Source organism: Dermacentor albipictus, chromosome 1 (genome assembly GCF_038994185.2).
Source record: "Dermacentor albipictus isolate Rhodes 1998 colony chromosome 1, USDA_Dalb.pri_finalv2, whole genome shotgun sequence".
NCBI lineage: Eukaryota > Metazoa > Arthropoda > Arachnida > Ixodida > Ixodidae > Dermacentor > Dermacentor albipictus.
The window spans coordinates 16018054-16035057 of record NC_091821.1 but is presented as its reverse complement, the minus strand read 5'-3'; the positions used below and the strand labels follow the sequence as shown (position 1 = coordinate 16035057).

The 17004-nt window shown below is 45.5% G+C and overlaps 1 protein-coding gene and 1 long non-coding RNA gene across 2 annotated transcripts in view; one reads left to right on the top strand and one right to left on the bottom strand.

Annotated features, from left to right (window-relative positions):
* LOC135917103 (RYamide receptor-like) overlaps window positions 1–2930 on the top strand; it is a 399699-nt gene extending 396769 nt beyond the window's left edge. Inside the window, exon 5 of the mRNA XM_070539304.1 lies at window positions 1776–2930. Within this exon, the coding sequence (XP_070395405.1) occupies window positions 1776–2051 (276 nt within the window). The 3' untranslated portion in view covers window positions 2052–2930. The remainder of the gene's footprint in view (window positions 1–1775) is intronic.
* The window catches only part of LOC135917104 (uncharacterized), a 50156-nt gene that overhangs the window by 8375 nt on the left and 24777 nt on the right, over window positions 1–17004 (bottom strand). The gene's annotated exons all lie outside the window — the stretch shown is intronic.

Here is a 17004-nt window from a genome sequence, read left to right as displayed (position 1 = left end):
TGGCGTCCCAGTTTCTTTCTCAACTTAACGTCATTTTATGCATTCAAGCACAAAAGTAACTGGAACATCCATGCATTTCTCCGCAAAGTTCGGGGATTAAAATATCGAAACAGGTGTCATCCTGAGAATTCCTTCCAAGTATATCCGCTGTACGAACTCCATAGCTAGAATTTGTAAATTAAATATAAGCCATAAGGTCATTAGTTAAAAAGTTCATTAGCGATTTTTTTGTTAATTAGTCGATTATGCATTAAATTTTTTCCTTTGCAAGTAGTGTCCGCCGCTTCGAGTAGGCCACCTCATGAACAAGAATTGTGCTATCTGCCACAGGCAACGTTTCAGAGTTTTCAAAAGTGTTCGCTGAAACACCCTGTGTTTTGTTTCATAGTGACGTTATACCGCGTGACAACCCAACTAGGAAAAAAAAAGAAACTCGGACAGTGTGCTACCTACGATACTAGTGACCTAAAGCGAACAATCCTTTGTAGTTATGGTTCCTGAATTCGGATTTCTAGGCACCAGTGAGCTCTCCGTTCAACACTCTGCAGATATCGTTTTCAGTCCACACCCGTTGTCAATTGTTGTTGAGGCTCATGTACTAAGATTTAATCAGCTTTGCCGCAAAAAAATCTGTGTGATTACTCTCTGGGTTTTATCCTTACGTCCGGCGTCCAACCGGATAGCCTCAGTTACGCGCTTAACAAACTCTAAAGAATAATAAAAACCAGCGCAGGCTAAATCAGGGACGCATCCGCTGTGGGTTGTGTGAAAAGTCTTGTGCCTGCTGGAAATGGTGTATGGGCACCACGGTACAGAAATGATATAAGAAAATACACAAGTTACATTTATTCACGCATTAGAAAGCTTACATGCGTAACTCATGTTACAGCTAGTGGGGGTCTTACAGTCTAATTTTGCAATCGTTCTCTCTTAGTAGTGGGCTCGTTTGTTTCGCAGAAGTTGTTTGGAGCCACTAGGGTAACAAGATGATCCCCTTCCCCACCCCCGCCTTCTTTTGGTGGCGCCCGCGGTGGGCGACTGGGCTAGAGGAGAATACGCGCGCTGGAGCATATGTGGAGCATACTCAGTGGTCTGTACAATGTCATATCCTCTTGCCCTTGTTTTGTACGGCTGCTACATATTTGGCTCGGCACAGAGAATGTAACAGTTATTTTCCTGTTAGATCGTGATGGTTCACAGGTGCCGTTCAGTTTCTTGCGGATTCTGGCTGCTGTTTCTATGCTGTGGAACAGGCATACACATGGCAACTTGATTAGACTATGGATTAAGAGGTCACTCCACATTTCACATAAACATGATTTCTTTGGTAGTAGAGAAGCAGTAAGCGTTGTTGAAAAATTTAATTGTTGTTGAAACATTTAAAAACTACCACATGTCGCATGTACCGGTGCACACAACGTTGATACACAGGAGCAATAAAAAAAAAAAAAACTTCTTACAGCAACCTTAACAACGTATTTTGCTCTAGCCGCGCTGTCATCAGAAAGGTAAAACAAGTTTCCAAGATTAAAAAAAATAATTAAAAGGAAGAAGATCTTTTCACTTTACAATTGTCGCGTACTGTATCAACAATGCACCAGTATAGCTCATGCACAGGATAAATGTTGGTGCATTTCACGACCACTTTGCTCTACAAAGGCGCTACGGGTATACCTGTTCAAAACGGGCGACAAACAAATTGCGCACATTTTGTGCCTCTTTGTTGGAAGGTATTATCGGTGCTCCTGCTATACCGTGACGGGGTGCTTTCGCAGGTGGACCTTCGGCAACTCGTGCTAGGTTGTTGCCCGTTGCTGGCGATGCGTGCTGGCGGTCGGTCTATGGGCAAACGCAGCTCGTACGGTGGCGGCGGCTCCCTTCCCAGCAGCACCATGATGCTTTCGAGTACCACTTCGAGTCATCACCACCAGCATCACCAGCGCTGCAATGGATTCTACACACATTCACCCACTTCGGTCGTGGCGCTTAAGACACTCGGAGATTGCGTCGCTGGCGAGGCCACTACGCTTCGCATACCTGTCTACGAGTAGAAAGGCATTTGCTGCCATAAACAGCGTATTCAGTAAACGGGACTCTCGACGGCACCGGCTTCGTACCGAGGAAGGAACCCGCGCTCATGTGCCGGGAACGGGACGAAAGCACAAAAACCATCAAGTCGCGTCTGACTGATTCCTCCGAGTCACGTGGCGACGACGGCTGCAGCATTTTGTTTGTTAAAAACTTGAATTAAACGCGTTCTCGGTACCGCTAACTTGTTGCATGGCCGCGCATATGACGTCGACAGAGTGTTTGGCTCTCTACGTTAGTTCGTCCACAAGGGGCCAGAAATAGCAGCGGTGTTGCGTGTTGGTGAAAAAGTTATTTCGCGCGACGAATCTGAGTACCAAGAAAATAGACAAGTGAGTTGCAGCTAGCGCGACGGTTCACAATTCTACAGTGTGAACTACACGCATGAATAGTGTGGCGAATTGGAAAGTGCATTAAATCATCTTGAAGTCATCATCAAACGCCGCGATCGTAGCATGGAGACCCCGTTATCTTTTGAACGGGTTTGGTTATGCGGAGCGAGATGATGATGAATTGCTCGGGTGCTGAAGCGCTACCAATTTGTTAATGCGCTGATCGCTGCACTGGCTCTCGTATTTTGCATGGAGAGTCTTCTTTATCAACTACTTTCAATGGAAGTCTCACGGTATGTGTGCGTTGTGCGTATGTTTTGAGTGTTGTCGTTGTAATCACACTGTAAGCTTATTTGCCAGGCACTGGCTGCTATAAAAAGCCGCACTCGGTCTTGCGTGTGTTTTCTGTGCAGTGGTATATGTTGTGCTGTGGAAACGTATTTATCATAAATGCCACCTGTGCTGGATTATTCTACGTGACACTATTTCAGAACACTTACCATGTTGACGAAAACAGCCAGAACAGTTTATAATGACTTACACAGTAGAGTTCTGTAATAGAGTGCTTGTATTGACTGCGTGGGTACTAAACGTTACTTAAAACAGAACAGAAGAGAGAGAGAGAAGAAACTTTATTAATGAATGACCGGCAGTTTCGCTGTGGTGGCCTCAGGTGGCGGCTCCAAGTCCTTGGACTCGGGCGGCATCTTTGGCTTGCCGGACGGCCCAGAGCTGGTCTGCCAACTACAGAACAGAACGTAGATTTATTTCTTAGCGCGAAGCTCTTAGGCGCCCGTTCCTGTGGCGAGCGTTGGCATCGACCCACGCCATCTTCTTAACGGAGCGAACGAGCAGAGCGAAGGATGTAAGAGCGAACGCGGAGTGCAGGTGAAAGACTGCGATAGTGCAGACAGCACGAGCAGGAAAGCGGAGGAGGAGGATAAGGCAAACGCGCGAGAAGAGTGCCGCGCAAGACGGGCTTTGCGGCGACGATGGCTACGAGATGGCGCCATAGTAGCGCGCGTCGTCTGTTCACCGATGATGCCACCGATACCATATATGGAAGCAAAGCACTGCATGGGCACACGTCTGTCGGCGGCGGCTGCTGTGAATCGCGCCCACGCGTCACCCACGCGCTGCCTCTCGCGATCTCCCGATTAGCGATGGCCCCGGTTGGCAGCGTGCCGCACGAGACACATTGTCCGCGCCAGCCAATATATCGCGAAATGAAAACATGTATCCAGCTCCGCTCAAATTTCGCATTATGTTTTTTTTTTAGATCCGATTGACGGAGTTCAAAAACAGCCAGCACAATTCAAAATGGCAAGTCTGTATCTGAACCCAATTCAAAATAATTGGTGATGCATGCAAACTGATATTTTTTTTTTGCAAATTGCTATAGACGGATGCTATCTCACGTATGTACACACTGCAATTTCAGTCCTGTAAACAATGCCTAAAATACGCTTCTTGATGACAATGCTTGCATTTCCGCGTTAGGTATTACTGTTTAGAGAATTTAACGGTGTTGGAAGGGCACTCTTCCTCAGTTTGAATTTTAGTAAATGGAAAAAAAGTCGCCGTCCATCTTTTCTGCGTCGATCTCTGCTCAACGTGTTCCGCTACCCGCCAGACACGGCTGAAGGGGCTTTGGTTAGATTTATTTATTTATTTATTTCACAGTAACCCTAAAGGCCCTCTATGGAGGGAATTACATAGGGTAAAGGTTACATCGGTGAGGCAAGGAACAGTGCGTAAATGTAAATATAGTACAAAAACAAAACTGGTATAGAATTAATTACAGTGCATCAACGTACAAACACAGAAGAAAATAAAAAAAAATAAAAATAGTTATCAGTACAACAACTTTAAATGATTTGCACAAACTATGACAACGTCGCGGAGACCTTGGTTATTGGTGCGTGAAAAAAAATCAGTTTATAAATCAGAGAGGGAAACGTTATATATTAGGCATGCAGGGTACTGCGTATAGCGTCTGTAAATTTCGAGGCATTTGTTTCCGTGACAATGTGCGATGGCAGAGTATTCCACCCTATCGCGGTGCGAGGTATATAAATGACTGACCAAATGCGAGGGGACGACACATGATGCATTTGACTTTGCAAGAATGATCCCGAGGAGGAAAAATGGCTGAGGGTTCACACATGAACTCGTTATGAAGATAGATGCGATAGCAAAGCATATGGAATAGTGTTAAACGAGATCTATTACGACGAAGAGACAAGGCTTCAAGCTCGGCGCGATTTTTTAATGCTGTTAGACTGGTTCCTCGTGAATAATCTGAAAAGATAAAGCGCACAGCACGGTTCTGCAGGGCTTCTAAGTCAGTTATTAGGTATGTCTGATGGGGATCCCATATGGCTGACGCGTACTCTATTGTAGGGCGTATTAGTGTTGTGTAGGCCACTTTGGCATAAGTGTACGGGAGCATATTTGAGGTTATGTTTAAGGAAACCAAGCGAACGGTTTGCAGATGCGAGGATATGGTTAATGTGATTATTTTCCGTCAAGTTAGACATCAGGTGTATGCCAAGATATTTGTAGCTGGAAACTTGTTCAATAAGGCTGTCGTTAACATGTCAGATGTTGAAGTTCGGAGTGCCTGAATAAGTAAAAGACATGAATTTAGTTTTAGCAAGATTTAGAGGCATTAGCCAGATTGAACACCATACGTTTATTGCGTTTAGGTCAAATTGAAGACTGTCATGATCATAATTAGAGTGAATGTTGCGATATATGAAGCAGTCGTCAGCAAATAGTCTGATATTGGATTCGATGCCGTCTGGTAGATCATTAATATAAATTAGAAAAAGTAGGGGCCGAAGCACACTTCCCTGTGGTACACCAGATGTTACGGGGACTAGAGATGAGTTGCGATTGTGAACCGATGTATATCGCTTCCTGTTAGAAAGAAAGTCTTTTATCCATGTGACAACAGTAGAGTCGATGTTCAGCTGTACACAGCTGAACACAGAAGCTTACATGTAAGCTTGTGAATAAGTCGACGATGAGGTACACGGTCGAAAGCTTTTGAAAAATCTAGTAATACGGCATTCACTTGAATTCCGGCGTCTACTGATGAATGTATGTCGTGAATAAAGCCAGCGAGCTGAGTGTCACAGGAATGTCCTCTGCGAAAACCGTGCTTTTGCTTAAACATGAGGTTATGTTCTTAAGATTCTATAATATGTTCGACTAATTTACAGATGTTACTTCTTAAAGAAATTGGTCGATAGTTAAGTGGTGAAGAACGATCCCCAGACTTGAAGAATGGCACTACCTTAGCCACCTTCCAATCGTGAGGGATAGCGCCTGTTGATAGTGATTTTGAAAATAAGGCGGACAGTATGGGGAAGATGCCCGGAGCTATATTTTTTAGAATTGTTTTATTTAAACCAGTATTCTCAGCGGGAGATGAAATTTTAAGATTAGTAAGGAGAGAATAAATTCCGGAATAGGTAATTATTATTTCCGGCATAAACGAATCAGTGCGAGTCATGGTGGCTAACGGCTCCAAACATTCACGCGTTAATACCGATGAAAATGTTTCGTTCAGTAGTTGGGGAGCAATCAATCTCAGTTATCGCTGCGCCGTGACGATCAGTAAGGACGATGTCAGGGTTATGCTTGGGATTAATGACACGCCAAAAGCGCCGAGGGTTAGTTGTTCACATCGATGACAGGTCCCATTCATATATTTGTCTGCGCGTGGCCTTGAGTAAACTTTAGTACTCAATAGTCACATGCTTTGTACGCCGCCAGGATGCAGATTATTTATTTTTGTCAGCTTGCTTGAGTAATCTTTTTTTCTTGTTATTTAGGTGACGAAGGCTCTGCGAGAACCAAGGAGCAGTGTTATCGGATTTTATGGAAAGGATTGGGATATACTTATCCATGAGATTAGCGAGTGCGTTTTTAAGTAGTAGCCAGTTTTCTTCTACTATCCGCGACAAGTTCTCTCAGAAAGTCGACAGAAAAAAAGCGATAGTTCATTGTTAATACGACCAAAGTTAGCTCTTTTGTAACACCTAATCTGCTTGCTGATAATTTGCCTTTTGATAGGTGAATGATAAATGCTTTCGCTGTTTGACCATTGCGTCAATTTCATTGCGTCTTATGCACTTCATTTGCATTCTCACTGTATTCACGTTTACTTGCACTGGATTCCATTATTGTCTTTTGTAACAGTGCACATCTGGGTGCAGATGCATTCTGTATTTAAAGACGTCTTAGTGTTCTTTCCGATCAACGAGTCGAAGTCCGAGTAAGTGACATTCACGTTTCAAATTTGGACGGGACAGACAGGTTGAAGTTGAAACATCAATAATAGTTGATGTTCTGTTCGCAGCAAGCAGGGTCGCGTATGTAAATCAGAGACAATGAGCGAAAATCTTATATTTAGAAAGCCCGTTACATACACAGCGTAGCGCATATTTGACATTCACAGGGTGTCCCACGTGACTTGAGCCAAGATTTTTAAAAATGACAGGCACGTGGGAAGCGAATTGAACCGAACGCATACTATTCGACCTAGCCTACAGTAACTCAGGCATTTCTTTGTCTTCCCCCATAACTCACAAATTAATTTTATTTATCCAACTTTTTAATTATTGGCTGAAGACCCCATGTATGATACGCCGATTTTTAGAGTACCTTCAGAAACCACCGATTGAGTTGTTTCCTGTGAGATACGTCTCACGTAGTCCTTTTTTGCGTGTTGCAAAGAAAGTCCGCGAAGTATGAAAAAACCACGTGAGGGAGCGCTTGCGCAGTTTTATCGTGCTGCTGTCAAGCGTGCGTTCGGTGGACAAGGTCGGCTGCATCGTGACCGGCGACGGGGAAGCGGCAGGGCGTTCTTTATCTCCTCGGCAGCGCTCGGTCAGGAGCATGCATTTGCGCCGTCATCCGACGGGAGCCGACCTTATTCACTGAACGCGCGCTTGAGAGCAGCACTATACCACCGCGCAAGCGCTCCGTCACGTCTCTTTCTTTCATAGTTCGCAGGCTTTTTTTGCAACCCGGAAAAAAGGACTACATGAGACGTAGCGTACAGGAAGCAACTCGATCGGTGGTTTCTGAAGGTGCTCTACAAATCTGCGTATCATACTTGGGGCTTTCAGCCAATAATTAAAAAGTTGGGTAACTAAACTTAATTAATTAGTGAGTTATGGGGAAAAAAAAATGCCTGAGTTACCATAGGCTATTGCGAGTAGAATGCGTTCGGTTCAGTACGCTTCCGACGCGCCTTTCATTCTTAAATTCTTTGCTCAAGTTATGTGGGACACCTTGTTTATCACAGCTGCGACAGATATTCATAGCGTGCTTTCGAATGGACAACATGCGGCTGGTTTCAGAAAATCTACAAAGGTAACCCCGTGTTCAAGTGAAATCAGCGAAGTAAAATTAAGTTCTCAAATTTACTTGTAAAATGGAATGAATATCGGTTTTCTGCATCACGAATGACGTTCATTGTCACCAAACTTTTTGGCAAGCCATGTTAAATGTCTAATAGACGATATTGGTACATCTGCGGATAAATGTTCTATACGTACTTTAACAGAATTCACAAAGCTTAGATCTCCCACAGCACTTCTGCATATTGCCGTTAAAACTCGGTCAGTGTATGTGTAAAACATCCTAGTCTGTTGATTCATGTCCTCGAAATGTAGCGTTCACTGTGAGGCAGGAAGGCGAGCGAAGCAGTGTACGCGGCTCAGAAGCTGTAACAGAACTCCGCGAGAACTTAAGTTAGTCCGTCTGAGGGCCTGCGCACTATTTCTCACAAGCACACTTTCAAGAAGGACTCCCGTTCCAACGCTGTGAAGCAAGAGAAAAGAAAAAGAACGTCATCAAGAGAAAAAAATTCGAGGACGCTTAAGCTTCGCCTTCAAGAGTGGAACGCGACAGCGTTCCCGTCGACCCGCCAAGGGGTGTAAGACAATGGGCTACGGCGCAGCGACTACGCGCCCCGCATCGGACGCGGTGAGCGTCGAGCAACGCAGCGTTCGGCGCGGCAACGAAATGTGCGCCTGAGCAAGCGACGTACGCCTGAGCCTTAGAAACAGCTCGTTTCTAAGGCAACACCACATTCACTAGAGGCACTTTTGTACCTCTTTGAAGCATCGAACTCGTGGCTGAGTGGTAGCGCCTCCGTCTCACACTCCGGAGACCCTGGTTCGATTCCGACACAGCCCATCTTGCAAGTTGTTTTTTATTCGTGAAGTGCCTGCTGGGATTTATCGCTCACGGCCACGCCGCCGACGCCGACGACACCGGCTTTTCTGCGACACGAGCTCCTTAACGCTTTCGCGTTAAAAGAAAGATTGCATGAAAGTGTGTACGACTGTAACACTGTGACTAGTTTTGGACGTTGCCTAGTGCCTGCGAGTTTACATTAAGTGGATCTAACCAGCAAAATCAATAACCATAGCTTAGGTGCACTGCATCTCGTTCTTGGATTTGAGGTGGTTACTTTTTCGCGAATAATAAGAACAAGCTTGGCATGCATTCGACCAACCGCAAAAGATAAAATCGGTAGTCAGGCGTATGAAAATTTCGCCTCCTTTTAAATACAAACGGGCGGAATAGCTATAAGGCTTGTTTTCACCAGCGTCTGTACCTGAGCAACACCGCGCCTACAGCGTGTGGAACCGACTTCACATGCATTGCGTATAGTTTCATCAGACGTAGATATAAGGCAATATGCTGTTTTTCAAAGTTGGTGCACCGTTAACCATGTTGCGCGATGTTGTTTCCTTGAACAACAACATTTTCCTGCAGTCGATGCTTGATTAAAAAAACGTCGCAGTTTCACCCGTAAGGCAAAGCATATATTGAGATATCAAATTAGTAGACAGCTATACGAAGTAAGAATAGTAGTTCTATCGGCTGTATAAGCTCCTAAACATTGGCATACTAATTTAGCAAGCTTGGTGTCACGCGCGCACACGCAAGCATAAACACATCTTGCTCGATGAGCGCGGACGCTCACTGTCAAAGCGCTGGCGTGAGGAAGGGCGGCAGCAGAAGTGCACGAGCGAATTGACCGTCGCGCTGCCTGTCGATTCTACGCCAGCCAAGCGGCGAGAACACACCGTGCACGCAGCTATGAGCTCTCGGCACAGTCTGTCCCCATCGGGGATCGCTTTCGCGACGAGGCCCGCGCGGCCACGCTTAGCCGCGCCGTACGCAGCAGCCGCCGCCGCCGGAGTAGAATGCCGCCCCCACCTCCCTAACCGGATGCCTTGCGCGCGGTGGAAGACGGCGCGATTCCTACCCGCCTTCCTACATTGCGGGCGCGAGATCAAACCACCATCCTCGGCTCACCCTCGCACGGTTTCACTCACACCTACATACAGCATACGGCGCGCGGCCACGGTGTTGTTGCACTTGGGATTTATACGGAACGCCACGGCGACGCCGACAACGACATCGTAAATGCACTTGGAGGGTCCATATATTTACTATCGCAAAAAAAAAGACACCGCCTGCGCCAAGCAAGTGGCATCATATTTACCGTGGCTCTGACAGTACAGCAGTGAAATACATTGAATTGGGTGTTACATCGCATTCAGCAGATGCCTAATTTCACCTTCGTCGATGAACCATTCAAGTTTCGACAGCACTGCACACTAGTTAACAGACGGCGTTGGCACGATGAACGTAAATGAAAGGCGAAACAGGGCAGTACAAGGTGTTTTACTGTTAGGCGAGATAATATGTGATGTTTTTACTCACTTACGTATGTATATTTCTTCGCTGCACAGGAAATCATAGGGAAGCCTCCAGTGTAGGGATTTCCGGACACATAGTTTCTCTGCATAGGAGCCGCCCTACGTAAGGCTCGACTGGTCTTCGCATTTTCACTGCGCGCCGTGGACAGTTGAAAATGTTATGCGCTCAAAAGTGAACAGTAAGTGCCACGGCCGTGAACAGCATCTAATAATTCGACGCTACTCTCGAACTGCGAAATTTACAAAAGGCGAAGGAAAAAATACTAGAAAGGCGGAACGGACAAGTATTCACAGGATAATATTGGTGAAGTAGTACTGGCAACAAATCTCGTGTTGATAAAGATTTAGCCAGCGTTTGCGCCTTGGCATTTTCATGTGTATGTATTTTACGAGTTTCAGGCGCATAATGCATTATTTTCAGGACGGATATATAGTTCCTGAGAATGCGCACTTCCAGGGACGTGAATTCCTGCATCCTTATATAGATACCAAATATAGCAAGAAATACGTTGCTTATGAAGAAACTTGGGTATTACAAACGGAGGCAGTTGTTCGAATCTCATTAGATGCCACAGCGCTAAATTGAAACCAACGGTGTGATGCGAAAAAAACCACGCAAGGCCTTTCACTCTCGACAAGCCAACACCTAAACCATGATCCGGTAGCGAATGTGGGACTGTCTTGAGGAAAGCCATCAGCTCGTAGAATTTGGTGTGGTGCATCTGTCAAGGCAGTGGGCCACTGGCACTGGTGATGTCAAATAAATTCGTTTATCTTCAAAACATTTTTTTTTTCTATTATATGAGCTATAAATATTCCGTTGTCATGTGTGTTCCTTATGCATTGTATTCACCGTAGCCGCTTTGCTCAATATAGATGGCCTCAGTGTTCCAGGATTACATGTTCCCCAGCTGCTTGCAATATTCAATGTGTAGCGTTCCTGCCTCTATATTTGGCGCACGCCTTTGAAGAAAGAAAATGTGTGTTGCTTTTAAAGCATGGTTCTTTTACTCCCCAGTCGTTACGTGCGTCTTGCCGCTATTAGCCAGTTAGTTCGCTACCGGCTGGCATAAATGCGGATCTGAAGACAGCACGCTGGCACAAGATTTTCCTGCTTGGAAATTTCATGACACTCCCGAGAGGTTGTGCACATTGTTTTCAAGCTTTCGCGCAGAACGGTGCTCGTAAGTCTACGTTGTTTTGTAATTCTGAAGCTGTAGATGTTATGTGTAACGTGTAAATTTGTGGCACGGAAATAAATGTGTTTATCTTCTCGCGTAGTTTGTTGGTGCGTGTTATTTCTCATCCAGAGTGATGAATTTCGGTACCTTCTTTGCAGCTTTCACGTGCAAAGAATTCGGAAGGGCTCCACGCCCTAGCGACTGCAGCTACCGGTATTCTTACAGCTGCATGGCAATAAAGAACAATGTGGAGAATTCTGCTGCACCCTCCTTGACCTTTATAATGTTTATGAATTTTCGGCGCACTGGTTTAGTGCAGATATCAGCGGCCCCTTGGAATGCTCTCTCTAGATAGATGCATTATCAAAAAAAATGGCTGTGGCTTAGCTAAGGTTAAGCCCAGGATGCGAAGCATACTAGCCTTTATTTTAGTTGTTGAACCACTGTTTAGCCTGGTGAACTGCTGTTGCTTGACTATATTTGGTTCGGCTAGACGAAGACACAACTCATGCGTTACTCTGCTTCGCCTTCAAGAGTGGAACGCGACAGCGTTCCCGTCGACCCGCCAATGGGTGTTGGACAATGGGCTACGGCGCAGCGACTACGCGCCCCGCATTGGACGCGGTGAGCGTCGAGCAACGCAGCGTTCGGCGCGGCAACGAAATGTGCGCCCGAGCAAGCGACGCACGCCTGAACACCGCATTCACTAGAGGCGCTTTTGTACCGCTTTGAAGCATCGTACTCGTGGCTCAGTGGTAGCGTCTCCGTCTCACACTCCGGAGACCCTGGTTCGATTCCCACCCAGCCCATCTTGCAAGAGTTGAGCCAAAGCCACCTAGAAAATCAGTCTCTGTAGCACGCCCCAACCTTCGCTTCTCATTCCAACGAGCAACTCTGTCTCCAGGAGGCATCTCACCTCGTGAGTGTCTAGCAGAGGCAAGCGCACGGCGCGAGTTGGAGCCCCAGTTCTCCTCTGTCGTGACGTCACAGTGTCACGTGGTATTGAAGGCGACACCGCCGCGCCTGAGGAGCTGGGTTGAGCTCTCGTAATATGCTTCGCATAAAAACGAGTTGTGGCTGTAATCGAGTTTTCAGGAATATCCTATATTTCACACCCCACCAAATATAGAATTCATTGACGTCTACTCCCATCTATCTTGTAAAAACAGATTTTTTTTATGCGCAAACCTTGGTTCATGGGCTTGTTTGTATCGTCAGTGCGTCTCTCGCTTTAATATACAGGCTGCTTCAGCTAACTTGTGCACAGACAAAAAATCCAGCCGTGCCCTACGAGAATGCAGCCAATCTCAGTATCATACACTGTCCTCTTGAGCAACGCAATGCATTTTCATTGCGAGCATAAATATTCATAAAAAATAAAGCATTAATGAACTCTAAAGAGCAGCTGGAATTGCCGCGAAGATAGATGTTGTCGTTTTAATTTATCCTGGCTGCAAAGAAATCACGCGAGATTTTAAAACGTACTGCGAGACTAGGCACTGTGCGTATACGAGACATAGGTGCCCATCAAACGTACTATACGAAAGAAGCACCGATGCTGCACACATAACGAACACACGAGTAGGGCGCAAGCAAAGATGAGAGGCGATGACCACAACACTCGTCCACGATTCGTCGTCGTCTGCCGCCAGAACCTCCTCGTTCTTTACGCAGTCTGCTCAAAAAAAAAAGATTGCTTACGAACCTTCAAGAATTGCCGCGCGGAAGTTATCGTATAACCCACTGCTGCACTTGCTTCATTGCTTCAGCCGAAAAGATATCTCGGCGAAAGTGGAAACAGGACCTTTGTCTTCAATATATTGATTAAATTAAATGCTGCGGTTTTACGAAATAATACTCCGGTACGATTATAAAGCACACCTTAATGGGGGGGACTCCCGATTAATTTTGACCACCTGTGGATTTTTTAACGTGCACCCAATGCACGACGGTACGCTGGGGTATTTCCATTTCACCTATGCCGAAGTGCGGCCACCACTGTTTGGAATTGAATCTGCGACCTCGTGCTTAGTAGAGCAACGCTATAGCCACTATTTCACGGAACCCACCACACAGTTTTTTTTTTTTTCAATCCGTCTTGGTTGCTTGAGGCCTATTTATGTGCTTGGTCTGCATGCAACACTAATCTTCCTTGTTAGTGTGCTTGAGGGCAGCAATGTCACTGCGCACAAGCGCCCAATCACGTGTTACTGTGTAAAATATCGCGTGCTTTCTATGCAACCCCCCCCCCCCCCGCCCTCACCACCACCCTCAATATTAAAGCCGTGGCAGCTTCCTTCGCGGAAAGAAATTACTTTGGCATTTCTCAATATAGAGGGCGGGGGGGGGAGGGGGGGCGGCAGTGATCTACAACAACTCTGTTAAAGACATTGTGTTTCAGTGAGTGATTTAACAGCAGGTTGACTAATTATTCTTAATTAATGACTTAGGCTCACGAAAAACTACTTTCAGTTGCTCAAGAGAATGATGAACAGTACTAAGTTGGTTGCACTCTAGCAGCGCACGTCTGGATTCCTTAAGGCTTGGCACAAGTTAGCTAACACACCCTGTATAGTCTATCTCTCTGGCGGTTATCATCTGTAGAATATAATTTGAAGCAACACATTTCCCTTTCAGGTTAAATGAGAGAGTAGCCGATTTCAGTTGAATGCAAAATATCATTTGCATATGAGGCTGAAGATGCATATATAAAATTCACTAGTCAATCAGTGAAACGCGCGACAAAGGGAACAAAAGCCTAGCAGTCAAGTGTACTTTATGTAAGTGCGGAGAGCTGTATAAATAGCGTGCTTTCTCTGTTATTGGCGATTTAGAGAGGCAAACATTTGAGGCCACATTAAAAGCACTTTTACCGTGTAAGTAGCACAGAATGTTTGTCAGAGAGAAACTTTTTTTTAGGATAGTTGGTTCTCAAGATTCTTGTATACCTCTCCATTTTTGTATACTTAAAATAAAATATATACTGGCTTTTCCTCAATTCAGTGGTAGATCTTGGAAATGCACCCGCTTCATGCACAGTTCGACATGAACAGCATCCCATCTAAGTCTTGGATCGCGGCTCAAAATGACGCGTGCTAAAGTAATTTTAGCCCGTACAACAGGGCGCTGAAAGAGGAAACGCTCCCTTAGAATAAAATATATTCATATCTCTCTCTTCTGGCCACAGCACTGCTCAAACGAAACGATCCCATTTGTGACACGTTTGTCCTGGTTCGCCACCATGAGCCTTTTATTCGCCAACTTTTGTTCTCGGTTGGCGGCCATTCAGTGCTCTTAACTCCTGTGCTTTCGTCCAACAAAAGCTTTGGTGGCATCATGCCGGCGGGGGCGCTTTTGAAAGCTCAGTAAATAGGGACGGCGGCAACTGGTATTCCAGATAGGCTGTGTCGTGCGGAAAACAGCCCTTCCATTATGGCCAATTTATTTGTGCAGGGAAGAACGTTAACTGCAAGCAGCGGCTGGCAGAGTGATGTTTTTGCGCTTAGAACTCAATAACAGCACCCTTTACAAGCCCCGACAAATATTTATTTCTATAGAACTTCAGAAGAACGTCGGAGACGAAAACACGGTGCTGAAATGAAACAAACGGGCAACGGTAAGCAACGTGTAAGTATTTTGGGTCCCTTAGATGTTCATATGTTGCCCTTACGTTTGGGTGCACCTGTCTGGAATCCGTGCTATGTGTACTCGATACTGAATTTGAGCTCAAACAACTCAGCTAGCGGATATTGCCAGCCAGCCGGACACGGCAGCTTTCATCGCTGGAAAATTTCTGATCAGACTTTGAAGTCACGTAGAATGTACAAAGCCGTAGGTTCGTAAGAACAGTTTGTCTTTTCTTCGCTATCTTCACGAAGTTATGTTCGCTATCACAGTTCGTAGAGGCACTTTCTTACGAACTGCTCTAGCGCAGAAATCGCTTTATGAATATGGTCCCAAAATCTTCCAACTTAAGAAAAAGACCTGAATGCATCTTCAAGTGTTCACTTCCGTTTATGTTCAGGTCCAAAAATGGTTTCAGGCCATTTGCTGCTACGATAATATATATTTTTTAAATTTGCAACATGCAAATAAGTGAAAAAAAAAGAATTCAAGGGATGGCTAAGAGTGTCTAACGCGATTGTTTAAGCTTTGGCTGCAGTCCGGGTTAGGTGTTCTCAATCACGACCTTGAGCTCGCAGATACTTTTGGGGGTCTGATTGCACTTTTTCCTTGACACGCCAGTGTGAAGGACGTTTTGCATCGTTCTCGCTTAAGCTACAGTCGAACGCCTTTAGAGCGAAGTGATTGGGGTCTCTGAAATAATTTGTTATACGCGTCACTTCGTTCTAACCGGACGCATACCGTACAGCTAGAAATAGAACAGGGAGAGAATTATTCTTTAATTATACAGATCATTCTGTTGTACAGGCGTTTGTCGCAGACGCGCTCGACTGTACTACGCTCATCTGCGATGCTCAAACGCTTGTGGGCTTTCTAAGGACACACTCGCGCAGCCGAAGGCGCTAAACGATGACTGCATGGCGACAATGGAATGGCGATTCCGAAATGATGAAGACAGTACGGCGACGACATCATGAGTATTATGGGAGGGCAATGATGGTGCAAGTGACTACGACTGTACAACGACTATTTCACGACAAATGCTTGACGAAGACGGTGTGACGAGGAGCGGATGACGAAGCTAGAATTACGACGATGGCATCACTACGACGGCATGAAAATGAACGTGTGGTCACGACTGTACGACGACGATGGTATGGCACTGACACCCGCTGTTCGGGCTTAGTGGTTATGGGGTTGCGTTGTTATATACGAAGTCGCGAGATCAAACCGCGACCCCGGTGGCCGCATTTCGATGAGGGCGAAATTGAAAAACGCCAGCGTGCCGCACATTGGGTGCTGGTTAAAAAACCCGGTGGTAAATATTGATCCTGTGTCGCTCTCTACGGCGGGTCTCATTTTTAGATCGTGTTTTTGGCACGCGAAACCGCAGAATCCTTTTCTTAATGACGATGGCGTCATAATCTCAACTACAGCATAACTACCATGGAACAATGAAGGAATGATGTCGATGGAACGCCGAAGACAGTATATTATTTTTTTTTTCATGCAAGACAACGTGACATATGGATGACTTCATTCCGCAAAGCTAAAAATGGCATCTCAAATGACCGTTTTCGTATGCCCAATTAGCATGAATAGGAAAGAAGAGGTTAACGTTTTCATTTAGGTGAGCTCTGAGCCTACGCTGCAAGCATCAAACAGAGCAAATGTATCGACATTTAAGCGCTTCTCTAATTATGCATTGTGCTTCTTTTTTAAATAAAAGCTGCGCTTTCCAACGGTAAACGAAGGATTCTAGTCTTCGTCGATGTATTGTTGAAGTTTTTCTCTGAATCGGAAACGTCAAAAGCATTGAATTTCGTCGTAGCTTAGAACCACTGGTTATGAATGGAGGAGAATATTTTCCATGTGTAGGTGTGCCTTCGATGTCTCGCTACGCTTTCCCGCTTCACGAAAACCTTCAGCCTTTCCCAAGCTTTTCGAGGCATTTCTATGAGAAAAGCTTTGCTTTTCATCCCTGCTTGGCAATTAGGACATAGAAGGAGTTTTGTCACCAAATCT